The 16,949-nt window shown below is 42.0% G+C and overlaps 1 protein-coding gene across 1 annotated transcript in view; it reads right to left on the bottom strand.

The window, feature by feature from the left end:
• Positions 1-16,949, bottom strand: part of SMC1B (structural maintenance of chromosomes 1B) — a 1,336,696-nt gene that overhangs the window by 20,710 nt on the left and 1,299,037 nt on the right. The window contains exon 24 of the mRNA XM_030213853.1: positions 10,361-10,471. Within this exon, the coding sequence (XP_030069713.1) occupies positions 10,361-10,471 (111 nt within the window). The remainder of the gene's footprint in view (positions 1-10,360; positions 10,472-16,949) is intronic.

Consider the following 16,949-nt stretch of genomic DNA (forward strand, 5'->3'; position numbering starts at 1 on the left):
CCATTGAGCTGATCTCATGTGAAGACATGTCATGGGTATAACGTACACTGTGGAAGTCGTGGCCCAGCAATCTCAACATCTGCTGAGCTGTGGCCTGCTGAGAGGCACGAACCCTGGTTGCCAGTGAGACAAGATTGTCCGCTCGCGTCTCCAGGAGGTAGGCTCAAACCCAATGTGTGTCGAGCAGGGCAGTCGCTGAACAGGGTGGAGATGAGACTTGGGGTAGTTTAAAACAAACCCTACTAGCTCGAGCACCCGAATAGTTATGCGCATGGACTCTCAAGCACCATCCTCTGAGGTGCTCTTCACCAGTCAATCATCGAGATACAGGAACACATGGACTCCCAGTCTGCCAAGCAATGCTGCAAATACTGCTAGACACTTGGTGAAGATCCTGGGAGCCGACATGAGGCCAAAAGGCAACAAGTGATACTTAAAGTGATGTGTTCCTAGTCAAAACTGAAGATATTTCCGGTGGGCTAGAAGGATCAGGATGGGAGTATATGCATCCTTTAAGTCCAGAGAACATAGCCAATCATTTTTCTGAATCATTGGAAGACAGGTGTCCAGGGAAACCACCCTGAACTTTTCTCGGACTAGACATTTGTTCAGGGTCCTCAGGTCTAGGATGGGACACATCACCCCAGTCTTTTTCTTTTTTTTTTATTTATGAATTTCAAATATACATTCACAATAAAGCAAATGTAGGAAAACCAAGAATTACATGAAAGAAGGAAACATATCCTTTACATATAAGGACATAACTACTACTACTACTATTTAGCATTTCTATAGCGCAACAAGGCATACGCAGCGCTGCACAAACATAGAAGAAAGACAGACCCTGCTCAACAGCTTACAATCTAATAGACAAAAAATAAAGTAAGCAAATCAAATCAATTAATGTGTACGGGAAGGAAGAGAGGAGGGTAGGTGGAGGCGAGTGGTTACGAGTCAAAAGCAATGTTAAAGAGGTGGGCTTTCAGTCTAGATTTAAAGGTGGCCAAGGATGGGGCAAGACGTAGGGGCTCAGGAAGTTTATTCCAGGCGTAGGGTGCAGTGAGACAGAAGGCGCGAAGTCTGGAGTTGGCAGTAGTGGAGAAGGGAACAGATAAGAAGGATTTATCCATGGAGCGGAGTGCACGGGATTGGGTGTAGGGAAGGACGAGTGTGGAGAGATACTGGGGAGCAGCAGAGTGAGTACATTTATAGGTTAGTAGAAGAAGTTTGAACAGGATGTGAAAATGGATAGGGAGCCAGTGAAGCGACTTGAGGAGAGGGGTAGTATGAGTAAAGCGACCCTGGCGGAAGACAAGACGGGCAGCAGAGTTTTGAACCGACTGGAGAGGGGAGAGGTGACTAAGTGGGAGGCCAGCAAGAAGCAGATTGCAGTAGTCTAAACGAGAGGTGACAAGGGTGTGGATGAGGGTTTTGGTACAGTGCTCGGAAAGAAAGGGGTGGATTTTACGGATGTTGTAAAGAAAAAAACGACAGGTCTTGGCAATCTGCTGGATATGAGCAGAGAAGGAGAGAGAAGAGTCAAAGATGACCCCAAGGTTTCGAGCTGAGGAGACAGGGAGAATGAGAGAGCCATCAACAGAAATAGAAAACGGGGGGAGTGGGGAGGTGGGTTTGGGGGTGGGGGGGGGAATGAGAAGCTCGGTTTTGGTCATATTTAATTTCAGGTGGCGTTGAGACATCCAGACAGCAATGTCAGACAAGCACGCTGAAACTTTGGTTTGGATGCAAGGTGAGATATCAGGGGTAGAAAGGTAGATTTGGGAGTCATCAGCATAGAGATGGTAGGAAAAGCCACATAAAAGAAATAACATTGTTACTTAGTCCACATTGTGATTGATCAAGATACAAAGTAATGAAATAAGAAATATAAAGAGCTAATCACTCTACATAACTATTGAGAGGATAGAATCCAGTTCACTACCAGCGATTTTAGCTTCCTACGGGAGTATCCAGAACTACTTGACCACCCCTTTCTTTGGCAACTATCTTAAGTAGAGGAGTGTGGTAGCCGTGTTAGTCCACTCTTAAGGTTATCAATAGAAATCAAACAAAATAAAACATGGAAAAGAAAATAAGATGATACCTTTTTTATTGGACATAACTTAATACATTTCTTGATTAGCTTTCGAAGGTTGCCCTTCTTCGTCAGATCGGAAATAAGCAAATGTGCTAGCTGACAGTGTATATAAGTGAAAACATTCAAGCATTACTATGACAGTCTGACAGGGTAGGAGGAAGGGGGTGGGTAGGAGGCAACCACTGAAGCCTGCACTGCAACCCTCATTGAAGTTATGGGGAGTGAGGTAGAGGTGAGCATGGAGTGGGGTAGGGAAAGAGCATGGGTGCATCAGGTTGCTGTTTTTTCTCTTTCAAAAAAGTTGTAGTGCCCACCCATCCAAACTGTTGGGCCACCCAAAAATTGCCTTCTGGCTATGCCACTGTTCCACATACCTAATGTTTGAGCCCAGAACCTTCATTAGCAAATGCTATGTAGACCGAGTCACACATCCACACATTTACAGATTTGCTTTTTTTTTATGTAAATATTTTGTGAGATTATCATAACATCGAACTTTCGTTGAGTTTTCTTATCTTTAACAGAAATCCATGCCACTGAGTTATAGATATTCTGAGCAGGCTATTTGTATTTATGGCAATTAGTTGTAAGCAATTGCAAAATTGTTAGTATTTTTTTCTGTATAGTGTTCATAAACTAATAAAAATAAAGATAAAAAAATTCTTCTGCCAGAGTTTCTACCAGAGAAAGGGGTGCTCAGCCTGCAGAAATGAGGTCTGATGCCGTGTCTTTGGCTGATGTCAGACTGCTTGTACTCCTGTAACAATGTTCTAAGAAGTTGTCACTAGCTAGTAAAAAGGGTGAGAAAATAAGAAGCTGTTAACAAGAATCACCAAAGAATAATGGCTCTCAGCTGAGAATTCACTCCAGAACAGAAACTTGCACGGGAACGGGGTTCGCAGGGACGGATGCAGTTCTGCGGAGATCCTGTGTGGATGGACAGCAGTTCCTGTGGGGTTACTGTGGAAGTGTATGCTGCACTTGCGCCAGCCTCTCACCTACTGAGTACCAAGTTCTGTCTCCTCCTCCTCCTTGCTTTAACAGCACAGATGCGGAAAGTCTCCATTAAGGAGGTGGTAGAGATACAAATGGTGATGAAATTCAAAAAGGCATGGGATAAATATAGAGGACCTCTAATTAGAAAATAGAAGTTATAAAAAAACTAAACTTAAATGACTGCATGTGTGTGGATGTGTCGAGTGACACTTAAATGGCGACTCTGACTGTGATGAACTAGGGCCGATACCAGAAGACCTGTATGGTCTGTGTCTCATATATGGCAATCTGGTTTAAGATGGACTGGAAAGGGCTTAGATAGCAACTTTAGTGACTGGAACATGAAGACAGTGCTGGACAGACTTTTACGGTCTGTGTCCAGCAAATGAGAAGATAAATAGGCTGGAGTGGGCTTCGAGGGCAACTCCAGCAGTTGGAACATAAGGATCGGGCCAGGCGGACTTCTATGGTCTATGTCCCAGAAACATAGGCAGTCGGTGGCCCAACTGTTTGGGGAGACTAAAGGGGCGGGGCAAGGGGCGGGGCTTACATCCATAATTGTCTGACAACACACAGAAAACGTGCCCCATTCTACATGCTGCTCATGCTCCAGGATAATGGTTTTAACCTTCTTCAGTTGGGATACACCAGAGAAACAATACTTATACATGTGACACAGCATATATGACCCTCATGCACCTTTAGTCTGACGTAGTATAGAAATTCTGAGTTAAAATGTAAATATGCTTTGCATCCACAAAATTCCCCCCCCCCCCCCCAACACCAAATAGGTGCGGAGCATAACTAGGACATTTCTCCATGGAAGTCACAACACAAAAAAAATTCATATTCTCATGTCATCTGAGCAATAGCAACATACAATCTCTCCAATAACTAGCAAGCACATCATGAGTATAAAACCTGAACTCGACATACATGTAGTAAACATGTCATACAACAGTAGCACTAATGCTATGAGTCAAACAGTAAGAACCCTACCTATTACTCCAGAAGGAATTCAGGACAAAATGATAGAAATCAAACAAAATAAAACATGGAAAAGAAAATAAGATGATACCTTTTTTATTGGACATAACTTAATACATTCTTGATTAGCTTTCGAAGGTTGCCCTTCTTTCTCAGATCGGAAATAAGCAAATGTGCTAGCTGACAGTGTATATAAGTGAAAACATTCAAGCATTATATGACAGTCTGACAGGGGGGAGGAGGGGGGTGGGTAGGAAGTATGCATGGGGACATCAAAGCATATCATTGATATTCTAACAGGGTGGGTGTGGATAGGTGAGGGGAGGGTGATCAACAGAGACATACAGCTTTATGGTTTATAATGGGCTAGGGAACCCCAGATCCTTGTTAAGTCCTTTCTGTTGGGTGTTAAAATATTCAATCATTCTGACTTCAAAGGTCTTACGTTCTGTATGGTTTTAAAGTTACCTTTCAGGATTCTCACTGTGAAGTCACTGGTACAGTGTCCTGGTCCTGTAAAATGTGACCAACAGGCGTGGGAACCCTGCTGGCACCAGTATTGTTCATATGATGTCTATGTAAATTGAATCTTGTCTTAAGCATCTGGCCTGTTTCTCCAATATAGCATCCTTCGTTACATTTTTTACACTGAATGAATATATACCACATTGGAAGATGAGCAAGTGAAAAATCCCTTTATGTTGAATATCTTTCCTTTGTGGATGACTTTGGGGTCCTGTGAAATATTTTGGCATAGTTTGCAACTGGATAAATTACAGGGAAGTGTGCCCTTCCGTTCCTTTTCAGGTCTGTGAAGGAAGTTTACTTCTGATTAGCTTGTGTTGTAAATTGGGTGGCTGTCGGAAGGCCCTACTGGTGGGGATGGGAATATCTCGTTCAGTAATTCATCCTCCTGGAGTATATGTTGTAGATCTCTTATGATTTTCCTCAGTTTTTCCAGCTCTGGATTGTATGTCACTACAAGCGGATTCTGTCTGTGGATTTTTTCTTTTTGTACTGTAGCAGATGCTCCCTGGGTGTTTTGAGGGAGGAGGCAATATTCTTGGAGATTATTTTGGGGTTGTAGCCCTTCTGTTTGAAGGGATTCAGTCAGGCTTTAAGGTGTCTGTCTCTGTCCCTGGGTTCAGAGCAGATACGGTGTATCTTGTGGCTTGGCTGTAAATGATGGATCTTTTTGTATGTGAAGGATGGAAGCTGGAGTTGTGGAGGTAGCTGCATCTGTCTGTGGGTTTCTAGTATATAGATGTTTGTATACAGGCCATCACTGATTGAGGACCGTGGTGTCCAAAAAATTGACTTTTTCTGGGGAGTAGTCAATTTTGAATCTGATTGTAGGATGGTATGTATTGAATGCAAATAAAATTGTTTCAGAGTTTCTTCACCCTCCGGTCCAAATCATAAAAATGTCATCGATGTACCGGTAGTATTTTAGAGGTTTGGTCTGGTGTGTATTCAGAAATGGTCTCTTCCAGCTCAGCCATAAAAAGGTTGGCATATTGGGGTGCTGTCCTGGTGCCCATCGCAGTGCCCATTATTTGCAGATAGGATATCATTGTTAAAGTGGAAGTAGTTGTGAGTTAAATGAATTTGATTAATTTTGTAATAGTTTCTGGTGAGTATTGATGGTCCAGTGTGGATTTTTTAGAGTCTTCCACATGCAGCTATGCCATCCGCATGTGGAATGTTGCTGTATAGTGATTCTACATCCATCGTGACCAGAAGGGTGTTAGGTGGTAGTTGCTTGTATTTTTCAATTTATTCAGAAAGTCTGTGGTGTCTTGTATGAAGCTGTTAGTTTTGTGTACGAGAGGTTTCAGAATTCCCTCTATGAATCCAGATATTTCTTCCGTGAGTGTGCCAATACCTGATATGATTGGTCTGCTAGGGTTTCCCGGTTTGTGGATCTTGGGTAGCATGTAAAATGTGCCCACGGAAGGTTGATTTGGTATGAGTTTCTTCAGGTGAGGTTGCGCTTGTGTAGGAAATGTTTTGATAAGGTCTTTCAGCTGTTTTGTGTAATCCTGTGTGGGGTCCTCAGTTAGTTTCCTGTAGTATTTATTGTCTGAGAGCTGTCTGTGTCCTTCTTCAAATGTATTTTTGTATGTCCATAATTACCACTGCGCCTCCTTTGTCTGCGGTTGATGATAATGCGTTCGTTAGTTTGTAGGGTTCTTATGGCCGCTCTTTCTGTGGGGGTAAGATTGTACAGATTACTGTTATGTTTGTTGGAAAGTTGGGATTTCACCCTTGTTCTGAAAACTTTCTATGTAATTATCCAGCTTGTAGTTTTGTCCCTCCTGTGGGGTGAAATAAGTGTTCTTTTGTTTAAGACTGTATTCCGGTCTGTTTGTGTCCTTATTATAGAAATGTGTTTTAAGGCGCATTTTTCTAAAGAATTCCTCTAGGTCTGAGTATAGTTGGATTCATCTAGTTCCCTGGACGGGCGAATGAGAGCCCGTTTGATAGCACCGGACCTCATGCTGTGATAATTGATGGTTCGAGAGGTTTATTGATCCCCATTTCACAGTGAGAATTCCTGAAAGGTAACTTTAAAACCATACAAGAACGTAAGGACCTTTGAAGTCAGAATGATTGGAATATTTTAACACCCAACAGAAAGGACTAACAAGGATCTGGGGTTCCTAGCCCATTATAAACCCATAAAGCTGTATGTCCTCTGTTGATCACCCTCCCCTCACCTATCCACAACCCACCCTGTTAGAATATCAATGATATGCTTTGATGTCCCCATGCATACTTCCTACCCCCCCCCTCCTCCCACCCTGTCAGACTGTCATAGTAATGCTTGAATGTTTTCACTTATATTACACTGTCAGCTAGCACATTTGCTTATTTCCGATCTGAGGAAGAAGGGCAACCTTCGAAAGCTAATCAAGAAATGTATTAAGTTATGTCCAATAAAAAAGGTATAATCTTATTTTCTTTTCCATGTTTTATTTGTTTGATTTCTATTGATAACCTTAAGAGTGGACTAACACGGCTACCACACTCCTCTACTTAGGACAAAATGAAAAATTCTGTGCACATATTTACATAAGTACATTGTATTGCCATACTGGGAAAGATCAAAGGTCCATCAAGCCCAGCATCCTGTTTCCAAAAGTGGCCAATCCAGGTCACAAGTACCTGGCAAGATCCCAAAAAAAGTACAAAACATTTATACTGCTTATCCCAGAAATAGTGGATTTCACCAAGTCCAATTTATAATGGTCTATGGACTTTTCCTTTAGAAAGTCATCCAATCCTTTTAAAAAACTCTGCTAAGCTAACCACCTTTACCACATTCTCCGGCAACGAATTCCAGAGTTAATTATATGTTGAGTGAAGAAAATTTTCTCCAATTCATTTTAAATTTACTACTTTGTACTGTCATTGCATGCCCCCTAGTCCTAGTATTTTTGGAAAGCATAAACAAACGCTTCACTATTAAAGATCATATTGGACATTAATGAACTGTTTTACCTCAACCCAACTTGATTGAATCTTATCTTCCCTATCCCAATACAACATATCTTCCCTATCCCAACACAACATTTGTACCTATCTGTACTGGATTTGGCGAATGCCTTCACGGTATTATGTAAGCCACATTGAGCCTGCAAATATGTGGGAAAATGTGGGATACAAATGTAACAATAAATAAAATATCTACCTGTTCCACTCCACTCATTATTTATGGACCTCTATCATATCTCCCCTCTGCCACCTTTTATCCAAGATGAAGAGCCCTAGCCGCTTTAGCCTTTCCTCATAGGGAAGTCGTCCCATCCCCCTTATCACTTTCGTCGTCCTTCTCTGCACCTTTTCTAATTCCACTATACCTTGAGATGCGGAGACCAGATTGAACACAATATTTGAGGTGCGGTTGCACCATGGAGCAATTCAAAGACATTATAACGTCCTCATTTTTGTTTTCCATTCCTTTCTTAATAATACCTAACATTCTATTTGCTTTCTTAGCCACAACAGCACACTGAGCATAAGGTTTCAACATATCATCAACAACGACACCTGGATCCCTTTCCTGGTCGGTGACTCCTAATGTGGAACCCTGCATGATGTAGCTATAATTTGGGTTCCTCTTTCCCACATGCATCACTTTGCACTTGCTCACATTAAATGCATCTGGCATTTAGATGCCCAGTCTCATAAGGTCCTCTTGTAATTTTTCACAATCCTCCCGTGATTTATAACTTTGAATAACTTTGTGTCATAAGCAAATGTAATTACCTCACTAGTTACTCCCATCTCTAAGTCATTTATAAATATGTTAAAAAACAGCGGTGCGAGCACACACCCCTGGGGAACCCCACTAACTACCCTTCTCCACAGAGAATACTGACCATTTAACTCTACTCTCTGTTTTCTATCTTTTAACCCGTTTTTAATTCACATAGAACACTACCTCCTATCCCATGACTCTCCAATTTCCTCTGGAGTCTTTCATGAGGTACTTGTCAAACGCCTTCTGAAAATCTAGATACCAGGTATCAACCGGCTCAACTTTATCCACATTTGTTCACCCATTCAAAGGAATGTAGTACCAAGATTTCCCTTCACTAAATCCATGTTGACTTTGTCTCATTAATCCATGCTTTTGAATATGTTCTGTAATTTTGTTCTTTATAATAGTCCTCTACCATTTTGCCTGGCACCGTCAGGCTCACCGGTCTATGATTTCCCGGATCTCCTCTGGAAACCTTTTTAAATATCGCATTACATTGGCCACCCTCCAATCTTCCGGTCCCCATGCTCGATTTTAAGGATAAATTACATATTAACTAACAGTAGGCTCTGCAAGTTCATTTTTCAGTCTATCAGTACTCTGGGATGAATACCATCCGATTCAGGAGATTTGCTACTCTTCAGATTTGTATAACTGCCCCATTACATCCTCCAGGTTTATAGAGAATTCATTCAGTTTCTCACGACTCATCAGCTTCAAATATATTCATGCAGAATTCCTCCAATTGTAAGGCCTAACCACTTCCCTAACTTTCTCCTTCCCTAGTAATATCACTCTACAGGTTCAACCCTCCCCAGATTTTTCTTACCCACTTCCCTTTAAACCTCTTCACTTCCCAAAGCTTTCTCTCTGTCCTTTTAGTCTTCAATCTCTACCTCAGGGATGGGCAACCTCGGTCCTCTTCTTCTTCCTTCTCTCTTTGCTACCCACCTTGCACAGTGATATACAATTCCCCTGGAGTAACCTATGAATAGGCAATATTACTCACCCCCCTTCCCAGTAGTTTGCATCTCGCTCACACACCCCCCCTTCCCAGTACTTTGCATCTCACTCACACAACCCCCCTCCCAGTAGTCTGCATCTCACTCACCTTCCCCCCCCCCCCACCCCTGTTATCGTCTCTTCTTTCCTTCCTCATCGGGACCACATCTGCAGCGATTCTCATATGCTGCATGGCTGCGGGCTCTGGGTCTGTCTCTGTACAGTGTCCCGCTATGATGTCATTTCCTGTTTCCTCAAATAAGCAGAAGGTGACAGACCATCCACTCACTGCATCGGTGCTAATGTAGCATCCCCTGCCACTGGACTCACTTTTGCCCTGGAAATTATACACCTAAAGACCATTATAAATTTTTGTGCAATGGCAGTGAAGTCCTGCTGTAATACCTTTCTAGTTCTAGGACCCTATCTCACCAATAGGATGTTTGGTGGTTGTCACACTAAGTAGCATTCTTACCTCTGTTGAGTCCGCCTGATGTACTTCTAAGCCCAGTTTGTGTGGAAATGGCCTATCCCACTCAAGATGGCCACTCTGGAGGCTTTTTTTGGAGACATATTGTCTAGAAAATAAGGAAACTTACAAACGAATGAAAAATCTAACATGGTATCAGGAATCAGCACCACACGACAGTGACAAAACAAGTGAAAAAAACATTCAAAATAATTAGCTTTACAAGAAACACATTTTGACATGAGCTTAGCGTTGCATGACCAACGGCTCCATGAAAAGTCGAAGACTGAGGAGATCTGGGGTGACAGTGGCAAATTAGGTGGCACAATAGCTTTTAGTTATATCTAAGCTGGAGTAGCTTCCCACAAAGGAAGTACTTCCTATCCTGCTTGTCTTTGGAGAACTAGTTTCACAATTATGTTTATTTTTTCTAATCATTTGCTAATAAATCTCATCTGTTAAGGAGTCATTTCAGCTAAAATTAAGACATTAGTAATACTAAACCATGTAAGAAATGCATTTTGATGAAATCTTTCTATACCTCTGGACAGACTCCAATCAATGTATCTGCTTTGGAATAAAACTCCTCCTTTAGAGAAATAACCAGCATCTGAACTTGCTCACGTGCCTGTTCTCTAATATAGCTTGTTACCTAGGAAAAAAAAGACATCCAAATTTTAAATGTATATGCCACATTTTCAGTTACTTAAATTATTAATGTTTTCAAAACAAAAGTAGGAGCAGTTTGCCATTTTTGGAGATCTTTTGCTAAACAGTAAGATCTTGCACTTACTGTGTGTTAGTTGCAAAAACTAGCATGCTGTAAATGCAGGGGGTGTGTCAAGCATTTGCCCTGCATTTGCTGTACAGGGCAGACTCTTACTGCACGGCAGGTAACATGGTGAAGGGTCCACATACAAATAAATAAATAAAACATTGCACAGCTGTGGCAGTGCACCCCTGAAAACACCTTCCCACTCAGGCCTTGGCTGAGATCCAATATGACCACCATGGCCCCTCGTGGTAGTCTTCTTATATGGAAAGATGCACCCTAGCTGTAGTACCATGAGACAGCGGCCAGACCTGAATATGGAAGCGAACACATCCCTAGGGGTGTCACATTCTAATAGCAATGAAAACATGCATTGACATCTTTAAACAAAGTCTTTAAGACTGTTTTGCTATATTTGTTTCCCACAAAGAGAAAAAACAGTCAGTCTGACCTTTCTAAATCCACTGGACACTTCTAAGTACCCAAATGAAGAATGGTGCAACTTGAATCTTTAAGTGCCCCCAAACCAATCTTCATTGTAGTCCATCCTGAAGAAACAGCAGGATGAGAAGGGATGATGCAGAAAGAGAACCACTTTCTATATGCAGCACAGCTCAAGAGTTGTCACAGTCTCACATTCTCTATAGAGGTAGACCACTTTCTAACTTGAAGCAGTGTGGCAAGATCCTCCTGTGAGGAATCACAGCATCCTAAGCATGACCTCTGAAGAGTGTAACTGTAAGAGAATGATAACGGATTCGCCATGACAACTGGACCTCAAAACTGAGGTCCTTTTGTTCAATTTGGAAAGTTGCAGCAGTTTACCAAAATCCAAACAAGTTAAATGGATAAATCAAGGTCTCCTGGGCCAGAGAAGAGCAACAGAACTACTGGACCTCAGCGAAATGGAACTGTCTGGATTGCCCACCATAACCCTGGGAGACAAGGGACTACCTACATAAGCTTTCATTGAGACCAAGCTGCAAAAATGAATTCAGACCTTCAGATCCATACTCCTTAGAGAAAGGAAGAGCATACCTAGGAATTGGCATTTGTCCCATTCCCCCAGACTGAGTAAATGTCTGCTGAGATAATTTGCTTAAACATTTTATACTATTTATAAGCGCTGCTGACTGTGCTAGAAGAGTAACTCCACCAATTAGCAGAAGGTGCATCTTTAGGCCACCGCAAGGTTGTTTTGCTTTCTTTTTTAAAAATTCTTTATTTATAATCTGCAAAGTTAAATTACAAGCATAAATCACTTGTTGAATACAACACAGGATAATATCGTCGGAACACTAAGGATAATAAACAGAATAAAAAATAAAGGAAAATTAAATTGCCAGATGATATATAATCTTCCTTAGACTACAATTAGGAGGAGAGTGGTCCTAACAAATAAAGAGATAAAAAAGGCAATAATTAACATTTTCAGCAAAGGCTCAGCCTAACTAAATTAATCCACAATTCTGCTAATGTCATCCTTACATGATAGTCCTCAATCTCTTGATAACTTTTTCAGTCTAAAAAAAAAAATCTCAATTATGTAGGTGCAAAGAAAGCATGCTTACATCTAAATACTGGACCACATATTTACAAGGTAATACCAACAAAAATGAAGTTCCCAGGAATCTGGTCTTTTCTCTCATAAGCAGAAACTCCTTCCTCTGCTCTTGAGTAGATCTTGTCACGTCTGGGTAAATCCACAGTCTTTGGTCACAAACTAACTGTTGTGAATTGTTAAAGTAAAGCCACAAAACAGTGTTGGTGTTGTTCAAACACAAAGAAAACCAACAGCATAGTCCTAGTTGTAACATCTGACAAAGAGTCTTCCAATACTGCAGATATATTTTTAAGACCATTATTACCACCTCCATTTTGGGCTTGCATTTGATCTTTATCTCTGGAGTGACCACCAATTTAGTAGGCACATAATATACCCTATTAAAAGGAGGTAGCATTTGAGCAGAAATGTTTAAATCTCCCACAGATACTTTTAAAAGAGATCTAATGGAGTCACTCGAGTGGCCCTGGGGAATTCAGAATCCTCAAATTCAATCGTCTATTAAAATGTTATATTTGTTCCAGTCTACGGTGTATATTACTATTAATCCTTCACCATGGTTGCAACTGTTTCTTTAATAGATTTAATCTCAGTCTGAAACTGTTGATCTTGCTCTCAAGACTCTAATTTTAAGCTTTCAAATAGCTGTGAAAGAAGTTCCAATTTACTTATAGGTTATTTGTCTTGGGCGATCTTGAAATCATTGTGTCCAACTTATTGATGGCTCTCCAAAATAACCACCGGCAGGACATCATGAAAAATCCAACTTAAGTTCTTCTTGTCTGCAGCTAACTCCTTGGCGTACTCCTTTCACTGCCCAACCCCGTTCAGCAACGTCCGCTGCAACCGGGCTTGGTTTCACCTCCCGTGGCACTGCTGGACCGCTGGAGGATTGCTGGAGGGGACAAGTTGCTTCCTGTCCCAAGGAATTGGAAGCTCCTTCCTCCAACACTGCAACAGGTCTTCCCCTGACAAAACTTGTGATGGTTAGATAGCATAACGGTTTATCAACTGCTGGATTAGCGATGACATTCTTGCTGGTGAGGTTAAGCGTTTCACGGTGCCGTTAAGTTTAGTATGAGGCATGGTTAAACAAAGGAAAATCTAAGACTCCAAAAGCTCAAACACACAGTCTGCCCTTCCAAACGCTAGGCCGCCATGTTGGTCACTCCTTGTTTTGCTTCCTGCCAGTTGACGGAAGCAACTACAGTTGCCATACAGCAAATAAACGTACTGATCTTCCAAGAAGAAGAATCTAAGGCATAAAAAGCTAGACAGACCGAAAGTATACAAATGGTTATTCATTCAAGCACTAGTCCTGGCAGATCCTGCTTGCCTATGCAAGCATAGCTGGGAGATATTTAGGTAAGGCATTATATATTGCCTTTAGTTTAAGGCAGTCAATGGACCAAAATGCCTTGGCCCAAGAACATGCTTCTTGTGCCAACTGAACTGAACAGATAGCACGTCAGTCATGCAGGCTGACCTTTGATGAAAGTACCACCCAAATGGGCAGTCACCAGACTCGCACCTTAAAACATACTAAATAGCTGAACTCTTGTTTGCAACATCCAGAGAAAATGACAATAATAGCTGTGAGAATGTGGTGACTACTGAGAGTAGAGTTTTCCGTAACAATCAGGTGTGAACCAAGCTCAAGGATTAAACATATAGATCCAATCATTTACTTCATCACATGCTCGAGGCTCCTTCTGGTGTAAAGTAACCAGATTTAGATTGAATTTGAACAACCTTGACTTGATAAAGAAATCATCCTTGACTTGATAAAGAAATTTGCCCTCATATACTTAATTCTTAAGAAAGAATTAGTTTGCTCTTGAAAAGTTGGAGCATTCAGCAAAGGGGTCACAGAAAGAGAAGGAATTGGAATAGCATCTCTTTGTGTCTTGTTCAGTACTAGCCTGAAATAGTGAGTTGAACAAATATGCACTACAATACCTTCTAGGCAAAAAAAAACTGCAACCTACTATCCTCACCTTTGAGAAGTTTCATGAAGAAGCTGCCAAAGGTAATAGGGTTATGCTTGGAACTGGAAATGCTAACCATTATGGAGAATGTTAAGTATCTGTAATGTGGAGAAGAAACAGGAATAAGTAGACAAGCCAGTGAGCACCAAGGCTCAGAAAACTGTTCTGGCCACACAGAGTTATTTATCTTGAGGTTTCAGTCTGAAGAATGGAATGTACACTGCATGATTCACTCCTTTGAGATCTAGAATTAGATGAAATGTGCCTTCCATTTTTTGGCACCATGAATAAACAAAATAATTTTCAGCCTTCCTCTGAGCCTCTAGGAGCAGATCCAGTGCTCCTAGGTGTAGAAGATTTGCAGTGTAGCATGTATGGTCACCTTGGTGAGGGGCAGTGATGGAAAAAACACAGAAAAGAATAAACGAATTTCAACTTGCAGTTATGTTTGATCATGTGCAAGAACAACTGACCAGAAGTGAGCCTATCTACCCCTGTGAGGAATGCAGAGCATCAGTATCACGTCAGAGGATGGCTGAGATCCAATGTCCCTGGATGTTTCGTCTCATGCTCTGAAAGAATGTCTGGTGTGCTGGAAGACAAGCCATCGGAAGAAAGCACAACACTAGTTCTGACTCTTTCAGTCTGGTAAAATCTAATTCTGCATGAAGAAAAAAGAAAATGAGGACTTGGGCTTATCTTCAGGAACCTGAGAGGCTTGGGCTCCCCCAACATCTTTACCAGGATCCCTATAAGTTTTCACAATAACATGGCTAAAATAAAGCAGACCACTGAGACGTGCAACAGTAGATCAACTTATTAGTCCAAAAAGGGCATGTGTATTACATTACAAGTGCTATGACATTGCCTAAACACATTTTCACATGCGCAGTTTTTGTAGGCCCCTTAAGAACATTCAAGGAATTTCTATCATGATTCTGTTGGACCTGAAAACGTAGGCACTGCACACCACTGGTTAAAGGACCCAGGCAAATACCTGTTTCAGTAAAGAATCCCGCCTGAAATCCTGCATATCATTTAGAGCAGAAAATGCTTTCACTGTAAATGGGGTTTCAAATGTTATAAGGTTTATGTGGATTTAGACGTTATGAGGGGCATAATTGAAAGGGACGCCCAAGATTTGTTGAGGACGTCCTCGCAAAACGTCCCAATGGAGGGGCGGGGAACCCGTATTATCAAAACAAGATGGACGTCCATCTTTCGTTTCGATAATACGGTCGGAGACGCCCAAATCTTGAAATTTAGGTCGTCCTTAGAGATGGTCGTCCCTAGACTTGGTCGTTTCTGATTTTTGGTGATAATGGAAACCAAGGATGCCATCTCAGAAATGACCAAATGCAAGCCCTTTGGTCATGGGAGGAGCCAGCATTTGTAGTGCACTGGTCCCCCTGACGTGCCAGGACACCAATTGGGAACATAGGGGCCACTGCAGTGGACTTCATAAAATGCTCCCAGGAACATAGCTTCCTTACCTTATCTGCTGAGCCCCCAAGCCCCCCCCCTAAAACCACAACTGTACACCACTACCATAGCCCTTACGGTGAAGGGGGCACCTAGATAGGGGGTATAGTGGGTTTTGGAGGGCTCTCTGCTTCTCCACCCAAATGTAACAGGTAGGGAGAGTGATGGGCCTGGGTCCGCCTGCCTGAAGTGCACTGCACCCACTAAAACTGCTCCAGATACCTGCATACTGTTGTGATGGACCTTAGTATGACATCTGAGACTGGCACAGAGGCTGGCAAAAATATTTTTAAAGATGATTTTTTGAGGTGGGAGGGGGTAGTGACCACTGGGGGAGTAAGGGGAGGTCATCTGGTCATTTTGGGGCACCTTTTTGAACCTGTCATAAGAAAAACACGACCAAGGTAAGTCATCCAAGTGCTCGTCAGGGACGCCCTTTTTTTTCCATTATGAGTTGAGGACGTCCATGTGTAGGCACGCCCAAGTCCCGCCTCCGATACGCCTCCTTGAACTTGGCCACTACCCTGCGCCGGAAAGCAGTTGGGGACGTCCAAAATCGGGTTTTGATTATAACAATTTGAACGACCCTGTGAAGAAAGGACACCCATCTTCCGATTTGTGTCAAAAGCATGGGCGTCCTTCTCCTTCGAAAAGGAGCCCATATGTAACCCCGGTGATTCCATAGCTGATTTAAGCGGGATATAAGGTCAGAATAGAGGTAGAACAGATATCCATTTGAGGAAGAATAAGCTTCCCCAGCTTCCTCAGGTGTTAAGTGAGAAAGGTTAGCCAAGTTGTACCCACACATAGCCCTGTTATCGAAGTACCAGGGTCTGCTAAATTAGAGTCTGTAAGACTTGAACAATAGGGACCAATGAAGATTTTCAGATCCCACACAATAGAGTCCCCTAAGTGGGCCAGGTCTCATATCAGAGAATGGAATGCTTAAAGCCTCCAGGAACACAGAAATGAATTACAGAGATCTTCCTACAGCAGTGCTGGACTTGAGAAAGATCTGCCTTTCACCAATAGCTCTTCACTAGGAACTAGCTCTGGTCCTAAGACTCACTGGAGGATAGATGCCATGGCCGTCATGCTTGTTTTGCTGCCTGAGTGTCTCAGACTTGAAAACAGAAGGAAATTTCTTAGTGCTTTGAGCTCCTTCAGACACTGAAAATTAAGGCGGCATTGAGAAAAAGACCATAAAAGCTCCAAGGGGGGGAAAAAACCCTGTTGCCAAGGTTTCTATAGCACTGCCCAAAGCTACTAAACAACACTCCAATAACTTTTTTTTTCTTTATTGAAAACTTTGCATACTAAAACA

The sequence above is a fragment of the Microcaecilia unicolor genome, chromosome 9 (genome assembly GCF_901765095.1).
Source record: "Microcaecilia unicolor chromosome 9, aMicUni1.1, whole genome shotgun sequence".
In the NCBI taxonomy this organism is placed as follows: Eukaryota; Metazoa; Chordata; class Amphibia; order Gymnophiona; family Siphonopidae; genus Microcaecilia; species Microcaecilia unicolor.